The 18,265-nt window shown below is 47.8% G+C and overlaps 1 protein-coding gene and 1 long non-coding RNA gene across 6 annotated transcripts in view; both read right to left on the bottom strand.

Moving 5' to 3' along the window:
• The window catches only part of PLCG2 (phospholipase C gamma 2), a 178,327-nt gene extending 163,212 nt beyond the window's left edge, over positions 1 to 15,115 (bottom strand). For 2 of the 5 annotated variants that reach the window (XR_010152465.1, XM_016930240.4), the window contains exons 1-2: positions 14,925 to 15,091; positions 8,169 to 8,408 (exon numbers count right to left, since the gene is read on the bottom strand). Coding sequence is in view for 2 of the 5 variants with exons in the window: in XM_016930240.4 (XP_016785729.3) it covers positions 8,169 to 8,361 (193 nt within the window). In the remaining 3 variants the exon portion in view is untranslated. Of the gene's footprint in view, positions 1 to 8,168; positions 8,409 to 14,924 lie in introns of all 5 variants that reach the window. The other 3 variants (XM_001148089.6, XM_063797467.1, XM_063797474.1) reach the window with 3 other exon arrangements.
• Positions 15,116 to 16,966: 1,851 nt separating this feature from the next.
• The window catches only part of LOC134808772 (uncharacterized), a 39,479-nt gene continuing 38,180 nt past the window's right edge, over positions 16,967 to 18,265 (bottom strand). The window contains exon 3 of the long non-coding RNA XR_010152464.1: positions 16,967 to 17,148. This is a non-coding gene — a long non-coding RNA (uncharacterized LOC134808772). The remainder of the gene's footprint in view (positions 17,149 to 18,265) is intronic.

The following is an 18,265-nucleotide window of genomic DNA, read 5'->3' as shown; positions in this document are numbered from 1 at the left end:
ATGAGCCAAAATACAGTAAACTCTCACTTCGGCACCCTTGTCCCCAACAGCCCTTTTCCAGGCTGTGTTTGTGGTCTTTTCCTAGCATCTCCCCACAAATCCGGCGCCTCTAGGATGAGCACTGAGTCTCCTTTCTCTTGGTACCTCCAGCACCTGGCAGAGCAAGTCCTCTGCACACATAAGGAATTCACGTGTTTCCGTCCTGCTGTCACAAAGAAACTATAAACGAAGCTGCCATTCTTTGGTCTCAGGCAGGGTGTTTATGACACACAGAACTGATACGTCTTTGAGATCATTTAGGAGAAGAAAACAACACAGAGCAGGAAGAAGACTTGAGACTGAGAGTGGGAAGAACAAGTTCAAATTGTAGCTCTGCCCTTTCCTTAACTTGGGCATGTCATCTCATCTCCCCAAGACTCAATCTCTTTATGAATAAAGCAGGGATAGCTCCCCCTTCACTGGACCACTGCGGGGATTAAGGAGTTATCTTTGATGTGCCTTCACAGAGACTAGGACACAGTGAGCATTCATTAGAAGAGGCTCTCATCAACGGTATCACTATTATCATTATTAAGTGGGAACCCCAAGAACCTAATACTAAGGAAACAGACAGCTCATATGTTTGAGAATCCGTCACTCATGGGCAGCCACCACTTGCCACAAATAAGCAGACAGAGAAGATATGCCTAAGCAAAAGTGAAAATGTCAGGATAAAAAGCCTACACAGTTGAGATGGATGCATCCAGGCCCTCAAAGGCGCCCATCACCACAGCCGACCCTAAAATTCCAGACCCACAAACAGGTGGCACCACATCGGCTCCTCAGACAAAATCCAAGCCTTTCAAATGGACAAGATGCAAGAGGACACCTAAGGCTCAACTCAGAAAGGCCCCAGAGCAGACCCCTTTCCACCTGAAGACTGCTCAATTAGGTCCCTCAGAAAGGATGGAAAACCAACATGCCCAACAGTACCACAAGCTCCCTCCCGACATTCAGAGACAACCAGCTCCTTAACTCTACGCAGAAGGCTGGGGATGGAAGGAATCCCAGCACCATCTTATCCAATACCCCTGGAAAGCAATAGGGAACCTGGAGGCCGGGAAGTGAGGTGTTGTGCTTCAGACTCAGTCTTCTCTACCAGAGGCCAGGCCTTGGGGGTCCTCACCACGGGGCCTTTTTTTCTTTCTGGTCTTATTGTATTAAGTTTCGATTATGCAATATTTCCCACATCTTAAAAACAACATAAAATAAAATCCATTTAATTCCCACCCAATAAGATAGAAACTACTATTATCTCACTTGACAGATATGGAAACTGAGGCACAGAAATATAACAAAAGAATTAGCTTCCAGTCACACTTCTAGTAAGTGGCTGATATGGTCTGGCTCTGTCCCCACCCAAATCTCATCTTAAATTGTCGTTCCCATAATCCTCATGTGTCATAGGAGGGACCCAGTGGGAGGTAATTGAATCATAGGGCCGGTTACCTCCATGCTGTTCTCGTGATAGTGAGTAAATTCTCATGAGGGCTGATAGTTTTACAAGAGGCTTCCCCCTTCACTCAGCTCTCCTTCTCCTTGCTGCCAACATCTGAAGAAGGCTTCTCCTTCCACCATGATTGTAAGTTTCCTGAGGCCTCCCCAGCCATATTGTGTGTGAGTCAATTAAACCTCTTTCCTTTATAAATTACTCAGTCTTGGGTTTTGTTTGCTTGTTTTTGTTTTGTTTTGTCTTTTTTTTTTTTTTTTTTTGAGACAGAGCCTTGCTCTGTCACCCAGGCTGGAGTGCAGTGGAGTGATCTCGGCTCACTGCAGCCTCCGCCTTGCAGATTCAAGCAATTCTCTGCCTCAGCCTCCCAAGTAGCTGGGACTACCGGCATGTGGCACTACACCCAGCCAATTTTAATATTTTTAGTAGAGATGGGGCTTCGCCATGTTGGCTAGGCTGGCCTCGAACTCCTGACCCCAGGTGGTCCATTTGCCTTGGCCTCCCAAAGTCCTGGGATTACAGGTGTGAGCCACTGTGCCCAGGCTGGAGTATGTCTTTATTAGCACCATAAGAATGGACTAATACAGTGGCAGAGCAGGGATTTGCATCATAAATTGGGATTCAGAGTCGACATGCTCATATGGGAGCTTGGCTGCTGATGGCCACCATCAGTTCCTGCCTACCATCGATATGCATGCCATTCCTTCTCTAAGAGAGAAATTTCCTTTCCTTGAAGCTGAGCTGGGCTTACTGATCTGAGTTGGTGCAAGTGATGTCCTCGGATTTATGAGGCTGTCGTAAGAAGCCTGTAGCTTCTGCCTGGGACTCTTCTGCCTGAGATCACCACATGGTAGATGTTTGGTCAACACTCCCAGCTAAGGCTGGGTGCAGTGGTTCATGCCTGTAATCCCAGCACTTCGGGAGGCCAGGGTGGGCAGATCACGAGAGGTCAGGAGCTCAAGACCAGCCTGGCCAACATGGTGAAAGCCCATCTCTACTAAAAATACAAAAATTAGCTGCATGTGATGGTACCCACCTGTAATCCCAGCTACTCAGGGGGCTGAGGTGGGAGAATAGCTTGAACCCAGGAGGCAAAGGTTGCAGTGAGCTGAGGCTGCACCATTGCACTCCAGCCTGGGTGACAGAGATCCCGTCTGAAAAACAAACAAACAAAAAATAATCCCAGCTAAACTCAGTCTTCCAGCCATCACCACTAAGGTACCAGATGTGTGAGTGAAGATTCTGGAACCTCCCAGGCAAGGTGACACCAAATGACCTCAGTCCAGGCTACAAAGAGTAGAAGAATCGCCCAGCTGAGCTCTGCCCAGATCTATGACCCACAAATCTACTTGTTTATATTACATGACACCCATTAATCCCACAGGATCAGGGCAGCCATCCCTGCTAACCATCTAGCAAATCTCTCTAAACTCCACCCAAGCAGCTCCTCCACAATGAGCCCTCCCCATTCCTCAGCACCTCCCCCACATCCAAATGGACAAAAACCTTCCCTCCTCACACCACATCCAGTGAAAACTCCTGCTATGGTACTAAGCACACAATCTTGCAAGGGCAAGTTTGAGTCTGTCTCCCCCTCTTGCAAGCTGGGACTCCATCCTCCTCCTCCCTCTCTCTGCAGAGTTTAGCACTCAATATGATGGCAAACATGTGCTGAACAAATGAGAAAGTTCCATCCAAACAGGATTCAGAGCAAAACCCTATTTTACCCAGTGACATTTTATTGCTGTGAGCAAAGCAAACACATGACTCTAGAGCAGTTTCTCAACCCCTGCACCACTGACATGTTTGCTGGATCACTCTCTGTGGTGCGGACTGTCCTGTGCACTATAGAACATTTAACAGCCTCTCTGGCCTCTACACACTAGATGCCAGTAGCACCCTGTATCCCAGGTGAGAAAATCAACACGTCTCCAGACTTTGCCAAATGCCCCCTACCCTGGAGTAGGGAGGAGGAGGCAAAAATCACCCTAGTTGAGAACCACACGCTGCTTTAGACAGTAGGACCTAGGTATTTTACCCAGAGCTGCACAGGGATTGTAACACCTGTCCAAAAGTCACACACCATTTGCCAACTATTCCAAAACCGGGTGCCGGTGCTCCTCTCATGTGCACCTGCCCCTGCAGACCCCACAGTAACCAGCAAGTTCCTGCTAACCAGAACCCCATGAGGAAACTGCCAGAGCTGGGAGTTCTTCTTGAGATACAACGTCACCCTTCTCAGCAGGAGACTGAGTGGTGACACCCAGGGCCTGAAGGCCTGCTCTCTCAAGGTGTGAGGGAGAAGCACCATTTCTAAGCTCTTCACACATAATTGGCTTTCCCTGTCACTTTACCAACACCATCATTGCAAACAGGACCTCCACTGCATGCTCAAACATGCAAATCCAATCACGTCATCCCTCTTCTGAAAACCTGAGAATGGACCCTACTCCCCTCCAGTCCAAACCCCTAAGGAAGACTACACAGGCTGGACTCCACTAGTTAGCAACAACAGCAAACATCCTGACAGTGGTGGTTCCCAACAACTGAGTGCCTGTCACACACTATGAATTCAGAAAAGCCTCTCCAATGCATCTTCTCATTTGCTTCTTCCCAACCATGAGCCTGTGGGGTAGACACCAATGTTATTTCCAGTCCACAGATAAGGGAATTAAAGTTCAGAGAGTAGAGGTAACTTGCCCAAGATCACACAGCAAAGCTCATCCAAGGGCACTGGAAGTCAAGCCCCAGACTGCTCATAACTAATAAAGCAATATAGGCTCCATGGAGATTTGAATCCAATTTAATAACTGCTGTATCTCTAGTGCCTAGGGCGGTGCCTACAGTGGGCATCCAAATGACAGAGGGGAGGCAAAGGAGAGGGGCAAAGGTGGGAAGGGAAGGAGAAAGAAAGGGAAAGTGGGAGGGAGAAGAGGAGGGAGAGGAGGGGGAAGGGGGAGGAAGGGCAGTGTCTCTCCAGTGGCATATGTGTGAAACCTGCCTAGTTACCAGACCATCCGGGGGACTTATTATAATAATACGCCCCAGCCAAAGTGGTGAAATATCATCATTCTTGGTCTCTCCAGGGAGAAAGAAGAAGGAAATAAAGAGGCTGAACAGATAAATAAAAGAATGAATTGAGGCCGGGCATGGTAGTTCCTGTCTGTAATCCCAGCACTTTGGGAGAACAAGGTGGGAGGATCACTTGAGGCCAGGAGTTGGAGACCAGCCTCGGCAACATAGCAAGACCCTATCTACACAAAAGTTAAAATATCAGCCAGGCATGGTGGCACTCACCTGTAGTCTCAGCTACTTGGGAGACTGGGCAGGAGGATCACTTGAGCCCAGGAGTTCACAACTATAGTGAACCATGATCAGGCCATTGCACTCTAGCCTGGGCAACAGAGCAAGACCCTGTCTCTAAAACAGAGAGCGAGAGAGCGCACCCGCGTAAGTGAGTGAAATGGTATTACTCAGCAGAAGGGGAGAATGACAGGGCATAGATTTCAAGCCAAAATCCTGTCTCATGCCCATCAGAATGAGCTTCAGAAGAAGGTTCTAATACCCTGTACTTTCTTTTTTGTATACATTTATTTTATTTTATTTTACTTTAAGTTCCGGGATACATGTGCAGAACATGGAGGTTTGTTACACAGGTGTATACACATGCCATGGTTAATACCCTATACTTTCAAGATCCCCCCTGGGTGTTTCTGATGGGCAGCTAGGTTTGGGATGGGCAGGTTGAGAAGAGAAAGGAACAACGTGCAGTCCAGGCTCAACGTGGCCCATCTGTATTTACCATCAGTGTCAACCCTCTCGCCCCTTGTGGGGGAAGGGAGGGTGGCCACCCCAGCTGCAACAGGTTTCTGGGCCACCTGGGGGTGGAGCCGGCCAATGCAAACAGTCAAGAGGGAAGATGGCCACCTCCACACGGGCAGTTCCAAAGCAGGGCTCTGGCTCTGTGCCACAAGAGACCCACTGGGCTCCAAAACCAGGAAAAGCCTTTCAGAAAGCAGTTTGATCACACTCATGATAGGATACATCAAATTAAGGATGACACCAAGCTACCAAAGTCTACCTGTGGATGGCCAAGTTCAGCAGCCACGCAGCATAGATGAGGGTTCAGGCAACAGGTACTTTTACATCTTGTGGCTGAAACAGACAGTGGGGGCAACCTCTTTTGCGGGGTGCTGCCAAACTTCCCTTTAAAGTTAAAATATGCCATACCCCCATCCTGGCTAACACAGTGAGACCCCATCTCTACTAAAAATACAAAAAATTAGCCAGGCGTGGTGGCGGGCGCCTGTAGTCCCAGCTACTCGGGAGGCTGAGGCAGGAGAATGGCATGAATCCGGGAGGTGGAGCTTGCAGTGAGCTGACATTGTACTACTGCACTCCAGCCTGGGCAACAGAGCGAGACTCTGTCTATTTAAAAAAAAAAAAAAAAATATATATATATATATATATATATATACACACACATATATATACACACACACATATATATGTGTATATATATACATATATATACACATATATATATGTGTGTGTATATATATATATATATATATATATATATGCCATATCCTTCAGCTCAGAAATAAACCTTCAGGAAGCTGTCCTTCAGATATACCCATATATACAAATGAAGAATAATGCAACGATCACCCTTTTCTACCACTAGAAGGAATATAAATGGTGCAGCCACTTTAGAAAACAGTCTGACAGTTCCTAAAATGATGAAACTGAGTTAGCACATGACCCAGCAATTCCACTCCTAGGTATATACCCAAAAGAAATAAAAACAGACATCCACACAAAAACTTGTAGAGAAACATTCTCAGCAGCACTATTTATATTAGCCAAAAGGTGGCAACAACCCAAGGGTCCATCAACAGATGACTGAATAAACTGTGGAATACCCATACAACGTATCATGATTCTGCCACAAAAAGGGAAATTTCTGATCCACGCAACAAAGTGGATGAACCTTGAAAAATGCTGAGTCAAAGAAGCCAGTCACAAAAGCCCACATATATAGGATCCATTTCTATGAAATCTCCAGAATAGAGAGGTTTATAGAAACAGAATTAAATTTAACAGTCGCTTACGTCTGGTAGGGGGCATGAGGGGATGCGGTGATGGTGAAAGGTATGGGGTTTCATCTTGAGGTGATATAAAGGTTCTACTTTTGATGGTAGTGGTGCTTGCACATTTATATAAATATACTAAAACCACCACACTATACATGCTGCATACAATGGGTGAATTCTATGTATACTATGTGAATTATGTCTCAATCAATCTATTATAAAAAAAAAAAAAAGAGTGCAAGGCTGGGTGAGGTGGCTCATGCCTGTAATCCCAATGCCTTGGGAGGCCAAGGAGGGAGGATCACTTGAGGACAGGAATTGGAGACAAGCCTGGACATAGTGAGATCCCACCTCTACAAAAAAAAAAAAAAATTAAATTATCCAGGCATGGCGGTGCATTCCCATGGTCCCAGCTACCTGGGAGACTGAGGCAGGAAGATCACTTGAGCCCAGGGGGCTGAGGCTGCAGTGAGCCATGATCATGCCATTGCACTCCAGCCTGGGTAAAAGAAAGAGACCTTGTCTCAAAAACATTAATTTTGTTTTTAAAAAAAAAGAGTACAACGATAGTCACTTCGACTAATAACAAAAGCCTGGAAATAGCATGAAATGCCCCTCTCTGGAGTTAAACTGTTACATTGAGGCCTGTGCCATTATATGTCATGTGTCCAAGAAAGAATGAGATCAATGTGTGCTGATAAGAAACCACCGCCAACATCATTATTAATTAACAAAAAGAAGTCAAGGTGCAGAAGTGTACAAAAGTTCTCAATTGTTTTCTTTTTAAACCCACACATTATGCAAGCATAGACTATTTTGGAAGATAAAAGTAACTGGTAATGAGCTTGCCTCAGTAGGATGGGTTAGGGAGGAGAAATATTTGAGTTGACTCCTTAACCCCCAGGAATATATATTTCAATTAAAAACTAGTTAATTTAAAAACATAAATTAGAGCAAATATTTGCAACTGAAAATTGCTTAAGTGCCTTTACTCTGTTTGTTAAAAACAGTCTTAGAAACTTTAGGATCTGAACCAGCTGCCCAATCTAAAGGAGGTAGGGGAGGAGGGACACCTCTACCAGGACCAGACCTGCATTTGAAAGCTACAGAACATTCAACAACTCACTCTCCCTGCTTGGAGACTAAAGCAAAGGCCCCTCACTGCTATGGTGTGCAGTAAAACACGGTAGCATTTGGCGACCAAGCTATGAGTTTCTGCAGGCTTGGGCTAATTCGCCCTTAAGAGGAAAGATGACTCGACCAGTTGTGGGAACCAGACGATCCCTGATGCTGTCAGACAGGGCACAGAACCACCAGGCAAGAAGAGCTGCCTGAATGCCATTTCCAAGTTGGCTGACCTCAGCTTCAGTTCTTTCACCAGAGTTTTCCCAGCTGAACTTCCTCCACCTGGTGTAAACCTCATCAGAGATCCACACAAACTGGCAATGCTTTCATTTTAAGATGAATAAAAGAACACATCAAACCAACAACAATCACAGTAATGACAAGATAGGAAGGTGGACAGGTGCTCAGGCCAGGGCCCCAGAGGACGGGCCACACTGCTCCACCCAGCGAGTACTCACAGAAGCCCTCGATCTTGTCAGCGGTCTTGCTCCAGGCCACCTGCCGCGTCTCCATGATCACCTGGACGGTTCTCCGCTCGGGGGTGGACTTGCGGAAGCTGAACACAGTCATCACCGTCCCCAGCTCCAGGGCTCTCTTGATCTGGCTCTTCTCATATTCCGCAAGGGAATCTACATTGACCGTGGTGGACATTGTCGGCCACTCCAGGGAGAAGGAAGGAATCGGGAGAAATCAGGAAGCTGAAAGGGCAGAATTAAAGAGTGAACTGATTTTAGTACTGAAAGGGGTTTAGTTAACAGGGCATGAACTTCAGGAACCAAAATCCTGTCTCATGTCAATCAGGATGAGTTTTAGGAGAAGGTTCTAGTGGCAAGGCATCGCTGGCCACTCAGAGAGCTAAGGCAGGACACAAAGGTTTAAATAGAAACTGTGTGAGAAGAGCCCCTGACCTCAAGGACCCAACCGTTACGTGGGCTTTGAATAACCAAATCACCCTGACCTGGCAGTGAGCCCCCTCTCTCCCCACCCACTCTTATCCTAAAGAATATTTGAATAGCCAAAGCAGCCCAGCCTGGCTCCCACGTCTCACCCCTAATCTCCAACATCCTTCTCTATCCTGTCTAGATATTTCTAACCATCTCTTTATTCCTGAGCAAAATTAAGAACAACAACAACAACAAAAAAGACATAAACGAAAAACAAACTAAACCTTCAGAATCATCCATGGAGACTTTGGCAAATGGTTCCTCTGCATAGAAATGAGGATGAAAGGCAGGAAATGTCAGGTCTTGGCAGCTTCACGTTCAAACCCTAGAGAAGGTTCCTGCTGACTGTGTGGCTCTGGGTAGACTGCTTGACCTCTCTGTGCCTCAGTTTTAGCCTTTTTAAAATGGGAGTGTTCAGAAATGCCCCAGCAAAGCACCTGGGGTGACGGCCAGCACCTAGCAGCTGTCCTTGATTGCTGTTTATGCTTGCGGGTGGTCAGTGTCAGAGAGGTGCTTGGGCCCAAAATCTTGGAGGAATCCTTGCGTGGACTCTCTCACGACCACTTCCAACGCATCTCACCCTTTCACCGGCTCCTCCTAAGATCTCATACTTGAACTATTCTAATCCTGCTCTCCCCACTTCTTCCCTGACCTGCTAGGGTCAATTCTCAGATGCATAGCCAGAAGGATCCTTTTAGAACATGAATCAAATCATGTCACTCCTCTGCTCAAAATCCCTTAGTCCCTCCCTGAGCCCTCACTCTGTACCATCCCCTTACTCTGCCTCCCAAATCCCCAGAAACACATTGCCTGCCCCCAAAATAGGACTTAGAGTGAAGGGGCTCCCCAGGCCCTGGAGCTGAACCAGCAGGGACCCCCTTGCCAGCTAGGCTGCAGCCACTACAAGAAGTCACTTAGATCCTCTGGGCTCATTTCCAATCCCATAAAAGAAGGTAACAGTATCCACCATCTAAATGTTTTTGTAAGGCTTAAACAAGATAATGTATCTCAGGCCCTTAAAACAATGATACAAAGTCAGCACTCCTTAGATTAAGCTATTGTTAAAATTACCATTATTTGTTCTGTTTCTTATCTCCTCCTTTCCCTCCAAGTCCCTGGAGGTGCCTGGAGTTGTTACTCTGTAGCTCTCAAGGTTACAGAGTAGCACTAGACAGACCCTCCCAGGATCCAAAGGAGAAGTGAGAGGCTGGTGTTCAGCCAGGGCTGTCTGTGCTTCCAGCCGGGCTCAGCCTTCTGCCAAGCTGCTCTAAATCTGTGCCTCGGTTCCCTCATCTGTAAAATGGAGGTTAAATGCCCACAAGGGGCATCTGGGAAGACAAAAAGCTACAATGTATGCACAGCCTGCAGCATTTACCAGGGTCTCAGTTAGCATTAATCAGCCATTGGGGAAGGCATTAATCAAATGTCAACTCTATGCCAGGCACTGAGCTGGGGACTAGGATGCAAATGAGGGGAATGGGGAGGGGCCCAGGATTTGCCCTTTGCCCCCACCTCCCTCTACTGCACACCCATACCAAAGGGACCTCCTCGGTCAGCCATGCCAGCAGCAGGAGATAATTTACACCTGCTCTCTGCCCATGGGGAAACAGACTAATCAACTGAGAATTCTAATGTAGTTACAAGTGCAGCAGCAGAAGCATGCACTGGGGGCACGGCGGGCAGAGAGCAGCAAGAAGGAACCCTAAATTTAATCTGGAGTGTGGCTAGGCACTTAAAGGGCTCAGAAAAAGCTTTCAGGGGAAAAAAGCAGGCATCTGAATTCAATCTTTCAAAAAAGATGAAGCAGGAGGAACTGGCTTTAAGTTTAAGCAAAGGCTAGGAGGCAGAACAGAGTATGCTAAAAAACCCTGCTGAGAGTTAATGTGCATCTTACCTTATCAGGAGAAACCCAAAATGACCTCCTGATCATTAGCCAGGACAAAGGGATGAACAAGGTGCCCCCATGGCCCATTTCATCCTTGTTAAGCAGCCATTTATTGGGCCCTTCCCCAGGTGCCAAGCACCTGTCGTGTCTGGTTCATCTCATTTATCTCAATGGGAAACACTGCAGGGGAAAACTGAAATCCCAAGAGGTCACATTACTTGATCAAAGTCATGTAGACCAGCAGCAGCACAAAGATCAAAACCCTCACCTGAGTCCCAAGCCCCTAGTCCAGAATCCTGTGACAGCATCTGGCCAGATATTAACTGATTTGCCAGTACTTGTCCCTCTCAAAAGAGGTTAAGGGACTTATCCGAGGTCACACAGATAGAAAGTAGCGAAACGAGTTAATGGGTGCAGCACACCAACATGGCACATGTATACATATGTAACAAACCTGCACATTGTGCACATGTACCCTAAAACTTAAAGCATAATAATATAATAATAAAATTTTTAAAAAGTAGCTGAAACTGGATTTGACCCAGCTGCCAACCACAAAGCTCTTCACTATGTTGACTGTCCCCAGCCATGCATCCTGGAGTTCCCCACTCCCAGGTCTCTAGGCCATTGTCCACTGGAACATAAGTAGGAAACACAAGCCCCATTTTAACACCTTCAATTAGACAGAAACCAGGATAAGGGACCAGGCTCCTCAGTTCTTTCCAGCCCTCGCTCTGGGAGGGCCTTGGACTTAACCTTACCCAGGGTCCCAGTTACTTCCAGCTTCGAAGCCCAGTGGATCAACTCAGCCATAAACACCAGACTTCCATGCTGCCTCTCACCAATTGCTTTGTAATAGCTGTTCACAGGTTGCCCTAAAGGAGCAGGGGTGGAATTTACACTCTCACCTACAGTGGCTGACACTGTTCCTTTGAAAACACTGTATCCCCTCTGATGCTGCAGGGTGGGTGTAAGGTGCAGCAGTAATGTCCCTTGAACTGTTGGAGGGGCCCTTACCACTCACGTATTTGCCTGTGCCCCATTTTAACAGAATTGTTTTGTGGGATTTTGGATGAAATCCTGTACTGGCTTAACATGCACAGAGCACTGAAGAGAAAAACTTCCTTGATTTCTGGTTTGGGGTTCTTTTATCTCAAGAAATGCCCTTCTAAATAAGCTTATGAGATACAAGAACATGAATGAGCTTATGAGATACAATTGGAAACAGATCTTCACGGCCAAAAGATCCTTGGAGTCCACCATTCAAATCCTGCCAGCACCCAGCTCAGGTCTCCAGCGTTCCACGCTTTAGCAACTATGGCAGGGAGGTCTCCAAGACCTTGAGCCCAGGAGACAGCACCAGCCACCACAGCAACTTCCATTTTGCTTCTGCTTTTTTTGGTTTTTTCAAAAAAAGAAAAAAGAAAAAAAAAAAAAGCCTTGAAATCCCTTTTTTGTTCCTGTTTCCCATTCTTAATGGGTAATTCTATAAAATGACTTATTTTGTAAATACAAATATGGCTGAGTTTGAATAACTGATTTTTGCCATTTTTACATTTCATGTCCTTCTAAAGGACATTTTCTTGTATCTCATAAGCTCATTCATGTTCTTGTATCTCATAAGCTTATTTAGAAAGGCATGAAATGGGCCAGGCACGGTGGCTCATGCCTGTAATCCCAGCACTTTGGGAGGCCGAGGTGGGCAGATCATGAGGTCAGGAGATCGAGACCATCCTGGCTAACACGATGAAACCCCGTCTCTACTAAAAAAAAATACAAAACAATTAGCCAGGTGTGGTGGCACATGCCTGTAATCCCAGCTACTCGTGAGGCTGAGGCAGGAGAAAGGCGTGAACCCAGGAGGCGGAGCTTGCAGTGAGCCGAGATCGCGCCACTGCACTCCAGCCTGGGCGACAGAGCAAGACTCCGTCTCGGGGCGGGGGGAAAAAAAAGGACATGAAATGAGATACGAGGACCCAAAACCAGAAGTTTTTGTCTCTTCAGTGCTCTATGCATGGTAAGCCAGTACAGGATTTCATCCAAAAATCCCACAAGACAATTGTGTTAAAATGGAGCACAGGCAAATACTTGAGTGGTAAGGACCCCTCCAACAGTTCAAGGGACATTACTGCTGCACCTTACACCCACCCTGCAGTATTAGAGGGAATACACTATTTTCAAAGGAATGGTGTCAGCCACTGCAGGTGAGAGTGTAAATTCCACCCCTGCTCTTTTAGGGCAACCTGTGAGCAGCTATTAAAAAGCAAAACACGCATATGCTTCGATCCTGCAATTGTACATGTAAAGAAAGACATGCACAAAGATGCAATATGTACGACAGAAAATCATGGAAGCAATATTTGCAATAGAAATACAAAAAAAAAAAAAAAAAAAAAAAAACAGAAAACAACCGCTCATCAATGTGGGGGGCCTCCTGGATAAATAATGGTGGACATGCATTGAAGAACGCTCAGTAGCCATCAGAAAGAATGAGGATGATAGATAAGCAGTTTGATCTGGAAAGATTTGTGAGGTCAATAAAAAAATAGCTGCAGACAATAGTTGCAACTGTATGAGTATAATACAATCCCCTTTTTATAAAGGTGATCTTCTGGTAAATCCAGGAGAGTGGTTACTATTTATCGGAGGCTGGGAGAGGGTAGAGGATACAACTTGACTTTATTTATATTAACTGATGATGTAACGGGCAAACTTTTCTCTTTATGTTCTTGCTGTTTTCTAAATTAAGAAGTGTTTGTGTTTGTTTGTTTGTTTGTTTGTTTTGAGATGGAGTCTCTCTTGTCACCCAGGCTGGAGTGCAGTGGCACGATGTGGGTTCACTGCAACCTCCACCTCCTGGGTTCAAGTGATTCTCCTGCCTCAGCCTCCTGAGTAGCTGGGATTACAGGCGCCCACCACCACGCCCAGGTAATTTTTGTAGTTTTAGTAGAGATGGGGTTTCACCATGTTGGTGAGGCTGGTCTGGAACGCTTGACCTCAAGTGATCAGCCCAGCTCGGCCTCCCAAAGTGCTGGGATTACAGGTGTGAGCCACGGCACCTGACCAAGAAGTGTTTTCAAAAGTTTTCTCACCAGCAGCTTTTCATTGACTCTACCCAATGAGTGCAAAAGGGCTATTCATGGGGTCTGTGCTTTTCCTCTTCCAGAGGAACTGCCCATACTCCAGTCGCTGGTGGGGGAAGGCAGCTGCATCATTAGGTGACTTAAACATCAGTGAGGCTCACAATGACGATTGTCCCTGAGCTGGTATACACGTGACTGCACACACACCTTTGCAAGAGAAACTGCTTGAGGCTGGCATAGACTTCAAAATTCTGTAAAACTTCCCCGCAGAACTGTAGCTAAGGACGAGGGCCCATGCCCCAGAGAATGCCCTTGAACCAGAGAGTCAGGAACTGCCCAAGGACTCTCCATGGATGCGCCCCGATTCTCAGCGAACCTCGTGGAACAGCAATAAGCCCCAATTCTCGACACAGCCCTGGAAAATTGGGTGGCTCCAGTATCCAGAGGGGGAAACAGACTCAGAAAGGTTCTTCAACTTGCCCAGGGTCCCACTGATGGAACTGAAATTCAAATTAAGTTCCGACGGGCAAGGCCACCTGTTTCCCTCGCGCCATGTCACCCCTTTACCACCCCGCCCCCCATAGTTTCTCACCCTAGTTCAAGATTAGGGTACCAAGAGAGCCCCGCCCCACCGTCCTGCTGGAATCCAGGAGCTCCCCGTCCAAACGGGGCACGTCTTTAACCTGAACTCTTGCGCTGTGCGGGTAATGCCCTCTTTGGGATTCCAAAACACAACAAAACACAACACGCACAGACACACGCATAATTACGCAGACAGTTGCGGAGCGGGAATCGCGAGTGTCGTGCAAGCTCTCCAAAAGTCTCGGGGAAGGACTGCGCCTCCCGCGGTATCGCTCCCACCCGCCACCCGCAACCACCGAAGTGAGACGGGGAAGTGTGGCTCCGAGCGTCCGCGAGCTCTGGGCACAAGGGCGGTCAGGAGAGACGGCGCCACCCCACGCAGAGCCGCTCGAAAAGAGGAGTTTTGAACGCCAGCCCCCACACGACCCCTGACCTTCCTCCCGGTCCCCATTCAAAGCTGGGGCCGCCCCACCGCACGGACCGGAGAGGTGGCGCCGGCCCGGGGTGAGGAAGTGGCCAGCGGCTGGGCCAGGATCCCTGCCGTCACCAAACGGACCCCGGGCACGGCGGGCCGGGGTCCCCGAGCGTGCGCCCCGTCCATGCCCGCTCCGGATGAGCCAGGACGCAGACCCCCTCCGACGCAGCGCCCTGGGAGCCGGTCCCCGCGGGGCGCAGGTCCCTGGGCGCCCTGCCTGCCTCGCTCCCGGCCGGGCAGCTCACCTGGCCGTGCCGCCCGGGCACAGCTGCCCGCCTGCCCCGGGTTTGGGCTCCGGGGTCCCGCGCGCGCAGCCCGCGTCCCGACTCGGGTCACTCAGCGCCGCTCACGCCCTCCGCCGCCGGCGCTCGCTACTTCTGCTTCGGCCGCGGCGCCGCGCCACGTGATCCTCGGGGGCCGCCCCCCGCACCGCCCAGCCTCGCCCCGCCTCGCCCCGCCCCAGGCGCGCCCAGCCCGGTCCGCCTCTCGGAGCGCACCCCGAGCGCAGCGTCCCCGCGCCCTCCCCGCCATGGAGCGGCCCAGGCCTGGAGCCCCGCCTCTGCGTGCCAAAGAAGAAACTGAGGCAACCCGAGGGGAGGCTACCTGCCCGAGGCCACTTGGCCAGGTGCAAAGGGAATTCCCCAATATCACAGCATTCCTGGAGAGCCGGCCGCAGTCCAGGTGTTTGCCGTATACTTAACACACTCCCGGCCGGGCGCCCGGGCTCACGCCTGTCATCCCAGCTCTTTGGGAAGCCTAGACGGGAGGATCGTCTGAGCTCGAGAGTTCGAGACAGCAATGAGCTAGGATGGGTGTGGCCGAGAGACACTCCGTCTCAAAAATAAATAAATAAATAAATAAATAAATAAATAAATAAATAAATAAAAATTAAAAATAAATATACTCTTCACAATCACCCGCCAGGAATTGCCAATTCATGGCCCTAATTTGAAGCCCTCGTTGAGGCTACGCTGGAGTCAGACCACCCCTTACTGCTACCTTAGGCAGACCACTTAAAAACCGACAGCCTCGGTTTCCCCATCTGTAAAACGTGATCAACATAGTGCCAGCCCCAAAGGGAGTCAGGAGCAAAGAACCCCAGACAATTGATGTCCCGTTTTCCTGATCTCATGGGAAGAAGCTAATATGTTCTTTAAGAAATTTATTTTTCCGTTCGTGTGTTGCATGAAGCTATCTGATTCAAACCCTTCCTATGCTCTTTAATGGAGGTATCTTTGTTGTGACTAGAGCCAGCTTCAGGGGCACCTAGACAGCTGTCAGGCACTTGAATTTCACTTCCAAGTTGCTTGAGTTATAGCTTCTTTTTTCTAAGAGGCAGGGTCTCACTCTGTCACCCAGGCTGGAGTGCAGTGGTGCCATCATAGCTCACCACATCCTCGAACTCCGGGACTCAAGCGATCCTCCTGCTTCTGCCTCCTGAAGAGCTGGGACTATAGACGCACACCACACTTGGCTAATTTTCTCTTTTTTCGACATGAGATCTCACTATGTGTCCCAGGCTGTTCTTGAACTCCTGACCTCAAGCAATCCTCCTGCCTCTACCTCCCAAAGCACTGGGATCACAGGCATGTGCCACTGGTCTGTTATAGCTTTTTTTTTTTTTTTGAGACAAAGTCTTGCTCTCTTGCCCAGGCTGGAGTGCAGTGGCACGATCTCGGCTCACTGCAACCTCCACCTCCCAGGTTTAAGCGATTCTCCTGCCTCAGCCTCCTGAGTAGCTGGGATTATAGGTGTATGCCATCATGCTTGGCTAATTTTTTGTATTTTTAGTAGAGACGCGGTTTCACTATGTTGGCCAGATTGGTCTCAAACTCCTGACCTCAAGTGATCCACCCACCTTGGCCTCCCAAAGTGCTGGGATTACAGGCATGAGCCACTGCACCCAGCCTGTTATAGCGTTTTTTAATTGAGGAATATCACTCTCACTGTCAGTGTTGTATCCCAAGCCATAGGACTCGTTTGCTGACTTCACAAGATCTGTGGATTCATTTCTTTCAGCACTCCCAACTGGCGTGTATACCTGTGCTCATCACCACAGATCACTTAACCCATCAATTTTTTAAAGAGATCTTGGAAGGACTCATTATGACATCAACCACTTGAAGTCATGGGGCCAATTCCCCAGGAAAAATGACTACATCTAGGGGCAATTTCTTTGCCTCACTTTTTTTTTTTTTTTTTTTGAACTTCAGCTTGTATTTATTTCAACCAATCTTTTTCACACCTTTGTTTTAGTATGTGTTATATAAAGTACATAATATATTAGTTCAGTCATATATATGTATAATTTATTATTACAAAGTCTACATGGATAGGGGAGTGGGTTAAGTCTCTTGATGGCAAAATGAGATTGCATATAATCAGAATGTGTGGAGACCACTCTAGGGAGCCATGGCTCCTAAAAGCCTATCTTGACAGATGCCAATTCTGGCTGGATTTTTCTGTCATCTGTGGAAAGCAAGCAAAAAAATAAGAACATGAAGAACAGGTTTCTGTTAAATCTATGCCTGTGAGCCTATAATATTTTTGAGTTAAAATGTCCATTGTGTGTGAGACAATGGTCATCATAAATGGCAGTTTGCTTTTTTTTCTTTCATGTTTTTAATTCATTTTCTTCTTTGGCTCATTTTTTGCTAACCAACCCCTAGCCCAACCCCATCCCCCAGGTGAACAACTGAAGGAATCAGTGGATTGAAAGAGAGTACTGGGGGCCCCTCATCTCTTTCTCAAACTCTAACTTGGTTGTTCAAAATAAAAATAATCTGCCGGGTGCAGTGGCTCATGCCTGTAATCCCAGCACTTTGGAAGGCCAAGGCAGGCGGCTTACCTGAGATCAGGAGTTCAGGACTAGCCTGGCCAACATGGTAAAACCCCCTCTCTACTAAAAATACAAAAATTACCCAGGCATGGTGGCACACACCTGTAGTGTCAGCTACTCAGGAGTCTGAGGTAGGAGAATCGTTTGAACCCAGGAGGCAGAGGTTGCAGTGAGCCAAGATGGTGCCACTGCACTCCAGCATAGGTGATAGATCAAGACTCCATCTCAGAATTAACAATCGTCGTCATCATCAAGGCGGCAGGCGCTGTTCTGGGAGGACTCTAATGTAAAATGACACTTCTTTTCCCAAGGATAATAGGTGGGGAAGGAACCATTCTGTGTATTCTTTCTTTTCCATGGAATAAAATAGGTAGGGAAAGTAACCACTCTGAGCCGGGCGCGGTGGCTCACGCCTGTAATCCCAGCACCTTGGGAGGCTGAGGCGGGCGGATCACGAGGTTGGAAGATCAAGACCATCCTGCTTAACATGGTGAAACCCCATCTCTACTAAAAATACAAAAACATTAGCCTGGCCTGGTGGTGGGTGCCTATAATCCCACCTACTCAGGAGGCTGAGGCAGGAGAATGGCCTGGACCCAGGAGGTGGAGCTTGCAGTGAGCCCAGATTGTACCACTGCACTCTAGCCTGGGTGACAGAGTGAGACTCGTCAAAAAAAAAAAAAGAAAAAAGAAAGAAGGAAAGAAAGAAAGAAAGAGAAAGAAACCACTCTGTGGGTTCAGACATAT

This window comes from Pan troglodytes, chromosome 18 (assembly GCF_028858775.2).
Source record: "Pan troglodytes isolate AG18354 chromosome 18, NHGRI_mPanTro3-v2.0_pri, whole genome shotgun sequence".
Taxonomy (NCBI): domain Eukaryota; kingdom Metazoa; phylum Chordata; class Mammalia; order Primates; family Hominidae; genus Pan; species Pan troglodytes.
Note: the sequence above shows the minus strand (reverse complement) of the source record. Positions and strands in the feature narration are given on the sequence as shown.